Source organism: Marmota marmota, unplaced genomic scaffold, assembly GCF_001458135.2.
Source record: "Marmota marmota marmota unplaced genomic scaffold, marMar, whole genome shotgun sequence".
Taxonomy (NCBI): Eukaryota; Metazoa; Chordata; class Mammalia; order Rodentia; family Sciuridae; genus Marmota; species Marmota marmota.
Window position 1 is genome coordinate 6,087,112 of NW_025999991.1, and position 8,414 is coordinate 6,095,525.

Consider the following 8,414-nt stretch of genomic DNA (forward strand, 5'->3'; position numbering starts at 1 on the left):
ATATATATATATATATATATATATATATATATATATATATATATATATATATATATCACATAGTTTTTGTGGTAAAGACAATACTCGCTACCAGCAGTGTTCAAGAACAAGATACATTACTATTAGCTAGATTGAACCTTTTCACAATGTATATATGCTTCAAACCATCATGATGCAAATGATAAATATATACAACTGTATCTGCCACTTTAAAGAAATAATGAAAATATTTAATAAACTTCAAAAAATGGTTAAGAAGGTATATTTTATGTGATTGTGTATCTTATCACAAATGCAAACTAAAATGATTTAAAGTAGACATGATCCTAAACCCTCACCAAAGTTACCATTAATTAAATTTGCAGAGCAATCTGTAGGAAGATATTAAACTGTTATTCTGTAGGATGAACTCTTTCATATTGTAGTCCAGAAAATGTTAATATGGTTTCAAATACCTACTGAAATAAAGATGCACTAACTCTAACATATCACTCAGCTCCAGAAGTGAAAACATAGTTCACAACATGCTGTTGGAATCTGACATCACGTGGGGAAGGATGTTGATCAACTGGAGGATGGCACCAAGATTTAAGAAGATTGAATGACATTCAGTGGTTCTAACCTCATGAAGTTCTCCAACTGGGCAATTAGTGGGAAATTTAAAGACAACATTATTTATATAAAAGAATTGTCTAATACATTTAACTCTTGTGAATTAAAATACATATATATATTATTTTATTTATTTATTTATTTATTTATTTATTTATTTATTTATTTGAGGCTGAGGATGTAGCTCAGTGATAGAGCACTTGCCTAGGGAATGTGAAGCTCTGGGTTGCAAAAGAAAGAAAAGAAAATGTGCTGTCCATGGGCCATTGTGCTACTGACCATAATAAAAAACTGTGAAATCTCATAAGCATTGTATTGTCTTTTTTATTTAAACAAGTATATGGTTTTGAAATAAAACATGTTGATTCTTGAAAGCGGAATTTATCAGGATTCTTTCTGATTTGCAGAACCTTGTAAAATATGAAATTCTCAGGGTTTCTGAGATGTTGCAAATATGTCTATTGATACAATTCACTATTTGTTAGGATATAAGTTTCTAACATTGCTGCAGTGGCTAACTTTGAGTATCACCTATGGTGCCATTGTTGACATTTTTATGAAGCTTTTTCTATTTGCTGATTTTTGAAGCAATTCCCTCTCTTTCCATGCTTTAATTGTGACTCTGTAATCACAAGCCTATTTTAAATAAATGGGACTGCAAGAGAAGCTTACTAAAGTGAACCTACCAAATATTTTTATGCAGGTTTTTTTAAGATTTAAACTCAGACTTCATCAGAAGCTGCTGCTGCAGTTCCGCATGCTTCGCAAGAGCTAAACCAAAGACAAACAAGATCCATCATTTCCCCATTGTATAGGTAACTCTCACAAGCAAGGCCATGATGCATATGCCAGAATAAGTCATCAGAATGGAATGTATCACTCTCTGGCCAATAGATCAAAACCAAAGAAATCTCAGTGGTTTAGCCACTTCTTAGAGAACACCCTGCTGTGCTCAGACTGCGTGAAGAAAACACTATTAACGGGTTATGAGACCAGCATCATATGACATGTTTGAAGGACATACAGTCAAGTGCAGAGAATCTTACGTTCTTGAAAGGATGTGAAGAGCATCTGGAATCGGCTGTTTCGACTACCCTCGTCTGCCCACATGCGAATCACCCCCAGACCAGTGCGGAGCATCACGTCATTAGCCACAGTGCTGCAGAACTTAGCTTTCAAATCCTCCACAGAACTGCTTCCATCGTACACAGCCACAAAGTTTCTTTTGCATTCATTTGAATTCTGCATCTCATAGTCTAAGAACCGTAAGTAAATCTGTAAAACAAAGATAAAAACATTTCTTCATTTCAAAAATGTAGATCAGAAAGTACCAGAACTTCCTTTCTCTTTCAGGCTCACAAGACAGTCTTGATTGCAATCAGTCTTATTATTTTCCCCCAGTGGAGAGCAAGAAGATGTACAAGCAAGAACAAATTGTGTTGAATAATTTTTTTCAATATTATTATCTTCTCTTTACTTAAACGTATCATTTTCCTTAACTGAGTATTTTTACCCAAATGATCCTTATCTATTTTCATAACTTATTTGGAATCACTTATTAGTTTTGCAAACTTATACACTTCTTTGCTTTGGTTAGAAAAATGTTTTAAATATTCCTGACACATTCTTGTTAAAATTCCATAGCTTCCTTTTACTTCCAAAAAATATATGGAAAGAAACAATTTGTTAACTATTAAAGGAAAACAAAAATGATATCAAAAGTCTCTGATTTCAGGGGGCTGACATTATTTAACATGACTACACTGCTTCATTTTTGATGTGGAGTATATTGTAAATTAAAAATGGCAAAGCTAGTCTACACCATTCTCACCATACTTGGAGTCAAAGCATTTAGCTAAATCCACATAAATAAACATTAATTTAACAATGAGAAAAAAGCACGTGTGACCTACGTTGTATGCTACATTTTAAAACTCCCAACAATTCCATCAGTAGCTCCTATCCTATCTTATTCAGATGTGGAAACTCAGACGCTGAAGGTGTAAACTGGAAGGTAGTAGTGAGCTCTGTCTCACACCCAGTCCACATCCTTCCACATGCCACATTGCTTCAGACACACTGATTCCTGATCTACAGATACTATTTGATTCCATACCAACATTTATTCAGAATCACAAGCAACTGTTTCAACCAGAGATAAGTCTGTAAAGAAGCTATTTGTTCATTCATCCATCCATTCTGCAGCCTCCACAGGTTGGCCTCTTACTTGGCCCCAGACACAATTGTGCCTGCAATGGTGACCATCAGGAGGAAGGCCAGTGCTGACCCATGTGTCCATCTGGTCATGACAACAGGATACCACGTCAAACTGTGGGGATTGTATGAAGAAAGAGAAAGCCAGACTAAAAAGCCTAGGCACAACGGGAGGGATACTCAGATGGTTCTGGGATGAACTGCAGCCTTCACACAGGATCCCCCAAGGGCTTGGCTCTGTTTTTTAACATGCTTATCTATAGGCTACTTTGTTTTAAATCTGTTTCTCTTGATGTTGCATGAATAGAAAATAAAATATGCATTACATTAAAAATGCATATCTTTCATCCTCCTGTGTTCATTTTTCTTCATTATGTAAACTTTGAATCTCATGAGAACTTTCCCTCAAATCTGATATGTCCACCCTCAATTTTAAATTCCTGTATCTCAATTAATAGAGATGGTCTTTTTTACTCAATGTTCCTGTCAAGTTAGGCACCAGCCCCTGCTAAGTTCACCTTCAAAACCACTGTTTTTGGTCCACAACAGATGACACCTGAATACAGCCTGCCACAGGGCCTGGATGTTTGCAGGTACAGACCCTCCAGTCTGTCCCCAAACCCAAGCCTACCCCACTATATTTCTAAGTAATGAATCTAATAATCACAACTCTTTAGTCAAAATCTTGAGCTGGTATAAAATAAAAATATTTAAAAACCATAAAGTGGCAAATTTGCCTTCCTTCTTATGTCCTCAAATTACATTTATTTGTTACAATGTCATCCTATTTGTACACGATGTTAGTTTTATACCGTACACCACGACCTTCTGCCAGCCTCTTCCGGAGTCGTCATGGTCTAGTTCAGTTGCTGCGTGTCTGGTTTGGAATTTTTTGTGATGCCTACTCCCTAACCCTAGCACAGCCTTTCTCAACACCCTCTATGCTACAGTGTGATTTTGAATGTACATTAAACTGAAATTACAGCTGATATATTCCTTCTGCTAAACTATGTGCTCATGAAAAGATTGGGCAGTGCTTTATATTTTCATGCCCTAAGCCTTAAACTATGTTTTGAAAATATTAAACATTCCACAAAAGTTCTGGAATCCACAGAACATAATTTGGTCAACTTTTGTTATGTGTATGGGATAATATGTAACAAGGAAGTCCATTATTATGTATAATTAAAATGTACCACTTAAAAAATTTTAAGCTGGGTGGGGTGGCTTAATTCCAGGGATTTAGGAAGCTGGGACAAGAGAATGACATGTTCAAAATCAGCCTCAGCAAGTTACAAAGGCCCCTACAAAATTTAGTGAGATGCTATCTCAAAAGAAAAATTTAAAAAGGGGCTGAAGATGTGGCCCAGTGGTGAAGCACCCCTGATTCAAAGCTCAGTAATAAGCAAACAAACAAAAAAAGATTTTTTTAATTAAAAGAGAAAAAAAATGTTTGAGAATGTACATACCTGCAAATGATTAAACAATTAGAAATCCTGTTTTCCAAACTGACTTCATTTTAGCATTGATCAACTGTTTGTTGGGAATCTATAAGCCAGACATTTGTTTTAAGTGCTAAAAACGATAATTATCTAGAATCATCATTTTATTACATAGTAGGAAATTATTTGAAATAATGGTCAAAACAAGGTATGGTGCAGATCTAAAGAATAATGAAGTATATAAAAAACAAACATGTTCAGTCTTTCAGGAAGCTGGGAATGTATTTTGACATCCTAGTGAGGCTGTCATAACATAACTTTGGGAAGAAGAACAAAACAGAGAAATACAAAAAAAGTTCAATGAAAATGAGCAACAGTGGAGAACCCTGGAGCTCCAGGGCCCGCTGCCTGGCTGCAAGGTTTCTGCATCTAGGCAATCAAAATACTTGGGCTGGAGGGCGTCACGAAGTTCCAATCCAATACTGTGATGATGCATTTGAATCAACTGCTACTGCTGCAGCCATGTGACATACACATGCCAAGAAAGCCTGCACTGTCCTCATGCCTGGGTTGATGCTTTATGTTATTCCATTAAGAGTGCAAATATTACTCGCATGGCCCATTTATCCTCTATTTTTCCAACACAGTACTATGCTCCTGAAATAATCTGGAGAATTCCTGTGATGTCTAGTTTAAGGAAGCATGCATCCAAAAAAATGTTAGCATCCAAGTTGTTGCCAATCACTGCTCTCTGTGTGTCAAATATCCAGGCAGATTCTTTAAAAGGAAGCCCCCCACCCTATCCGATGATCTTACTAGAAACATGAAGCAAAGAAGACACAATAACTTGCACCAGACATATAAACAAAGTAACGTGAGGCCTAGAATAGGGTGAAAATCCTCCACCCTGGATTAAGCATTTTGCCACAATACCTTGCCTTCTTCTGACTAACTGTAAACAAATAAAAATACAATAAAAATAAAAGCTAAAGTTTAGCTATTCATCTAAGATAACAAAAATTTTAAATGAAACATAAAGTTAAATAAATACATTACATTCTAAAATAGTATGTGACATAGTTTCTCACCTCTCAAAAGAAAACACAATTTCAACTGAAAACATATAAACTTACCACAAAGAGGAACACCCACGGGGTAGGGAAGGCAGTCTATTCACTCTTTGATGGGCAGTACAAACTAATCATCCTCTCAATAGTTCTGAAAGTTATGAAAACTAAACACTATGCCCATAGAAGGAAAGACACTTGAAATAATTGTTTGAAGGAGAAATTCGTAAGGAAATCATTTGACTAAATAAAGAATAAAACACACCTGATGTTTTCAAGCCTAATGTGTCTGAACAATTACTTCAAGTTTCTTATACTGCTGTACAATACAGCTTGAAATTCTAATGTATTATTAGGAAAAGAAAGTTTGCTTGGTATGTTGGCAGCAGCTCCTGACAGTGCACCACTTCACTCAGTTCCCTAATCAATAGCTACTTAGCTTAACCATTAAGATGAAGAAAAATGAGTTCAGAAAAATTAACAAATTTTTCCAAAGTGGCTCAGGCCCTTAAACAATAGCTTGATTTTAAGAACAACTCTGCCTGGCACATCACTGCTCCTGGTCTCACTATGTGAGCAGCCTCATAAAGAAGGAAGCTCAAGATGGAGATTCCAGGAAGAAAGCTAGACTCTTAAACAAAACAGGCTGTAGCAAAAATAAGTAATCAAAGAGAAATAAACAAGCAAGCAAAGCAAAGCATTTCCATTTTCCTAAAGGATCTAAGAAACATGTTGACTGTCAAAACATAAAATAAATTCATAGATCAGAAATGTGTTCCTTCAAAATTGATGATTGTATTACAATTCTTTAAAAATAGAATTATTTGCCAGGCACAGTGGTGCAATGCCTGTAATCCTAGTAGCTCAGGAGGCTGAGGTAGGAGGATTGCAAGTTAAAAGCCAGCCTCAGCAACTTAATGAGACCTTGTCTCTAAGTAAAATACAAAAAAAAAAAAAAAAAAAAAAAAAAAAAATGCCGGTAATGTAGTTCAGTGGTTAAGTGCCCCTGGGTTCAATGCTTGGTACCAAAAATAATAATAAATAAATAAATTCTTATAAGAATATCACCATAGTTATAAAGTCAGCATGTTTGGTTCCTGCATCGTCACTGACAGCAATGGAGAGTCTCCATATTTTTTACGAGGTAACTGACTGGCATTTGTACATGAAGTGCAATGACTGCATCGAAGTACTTCCTATATTTAAAGGGCATTCTTAGTAAGTAGAGCACTATTTATAGAGGACGTGAACAATTACCATCACTAGATTTTATATAATCACTTCTGAAGCATTTTATGCTTTTTCTGGACTTCAGTTTTTATATCATATAGAAGAAGAAATAAAACAAGCTAGTAGGGTATTGGCTGTCCTTGCCCAGAGCCGTCAGTGCAAAGGCTGGATTCCATCATCCAGAAAAGGTGATCAAGTGTCCCTCACTAGCCCTCCTATAAGTCATATGAAATCCCTCCCTGTGTCGAGTTTGGAGCAACTGTCTCCTTGGCTTAGCTCTTACGTCATAATAATGCCAAGGGAAAGAATTATTCAAGTAGCAGATAATAGAAAACTCTTCAATTGCTCTGCTAAAGAAAAGAGAAAATGATAAACAGAATAATATATAACTCTAGTAAAATCGTCAGATTACAATCTCTTCTCAGTGAATCATTTTGATGCATTCTTCTTTTTAATCAATCAAAAAAAGTTGGAGCTGACAAGATGATTTATTGAACACGACGTGGGAAACCAGAATATTAGCCAGTTCTAGAAATATCTGTCTTTCAAATCACACTAATATGGAAGGCAGAATACTTGTTTTTACTCACAAAGCAAATAAATCTATCCAACAATATACTAAAGTAATATATTGACAAACAAAATTTAATACCAACTGCTCTCATGGTCACTCTCATGGTCAACATGACATGCAAACAAGAAACACTGAGGTGATTATCTAGGACCTGGAAGAGCTGCTTTCTTCATAATATACAGAATTAAATATTCCACAGCCTGAGAAATGCTGCAAATGACTTCAATAGCACTGGATACTTTATAAATAAAGCCATATTCTAAAAATCACATACCTAGGACTTCTGTGGTTACTGTTTTAATTGTGACAGACATTTCAGGTCTATAATCTCAGGTGAGATATCATTTGAATTTGGAGGATAACAAACCAAACTATCGTATTTTTCCTGAAATGGGATCTTGATGCAATAATATTATAGTAATTTTCATGTAAGCCCAGAGTCATGTCAAAATATTTGAAGTTAATCTGAGTTTCCCCCTAAAATCTGATAATACAAAAATATTTCCTTAAAAACAAGCTGGGCCATAGCATTTTTGTTGGTAGTTATCTAACCTGCTAAGACTTTCACTTTGCCCAATTTTATTCTCATTTTTGGAAATACTGAAGGCAAACTCAATCTTCAGAACTGGTATTAGTTATCATTGTAATCCATTACAGTGATAACCCTTAGTCTATTGCATTAATTTTTATTGCTCCATAACAAATCACCTCAAATTTAGCAGTTTAAACAACACCCATTTATTATCCCACTGTTTTATAGCTTAGAAGTGCTCCAGGCTTGACTGTGCTTTTCTGAGGCTAAAATCCTAGTTTCTTGAACTTCAGGAGGGAGGGCCTGTTTTCTTGATGGCTCTTTACCAGCGACTACCTTCCTCCTGGAGAATGTTCCTGAGTCACCTGGTTAGCTTCTCCTTTGCCCCAAATCAGAGAAAGCAAAGTTTTTTAAAAGGCTCATATGATTTGATAAGACTCACCTAGATAATCTCCCTCTTGATCAAAATCAACTGATTGGTAGCCTTGATGGAATCACCCAAATCCCCTTGCCAGGCACTTGATCATAAGCAGACATGTGGTATTCTGTCATCTTCTCAGCTCCAGGGTTGAGTCTGAAATCTTGGGTGCCCTCTTAAGATTCTGCCTCCAATATTCCAATATTCATGGTCATTATAAAGTCATTTTCACACAACTTTACTCTAAATGACCACAGACATATTTGAACATATTTGTCAGGTTTTTATGTTTATTTGATTCATTTTTTTTTTTTTTTTTTTTTTT

At 35.6% G+C, this 8,414-nt stretch overlaps 1 protein-coding gene across 9 annotated transcripts in view; it reads right to left on the bottom strand.

The window, feature by feature from the left end:
• Positions 1–8,414, bottom strand: part of Neto1 (neuropilin and tolloid like 1) — a 101,722-nt gene that overhangs the window by 24,475 nt on the left and 68,833 nt on the right. For 8 of the 9 annotated variants that reach the window (XM_015499561.2, XM_048806642.1, XM_048806641.1 and 5 more), the window contains one exon: positions 1,659–1,887. In XM_015499561.2, the coding sequence (XP_015355047.1) occupies positions 1,659–1,887 (229 nt within the window). Of the gene's footprint in view, positions 1–1,658; positions 1,888–8,414 lie in introns of those variants that run through there. The other variant, XM_048806649.1, reaches the window with a different exon arrangement.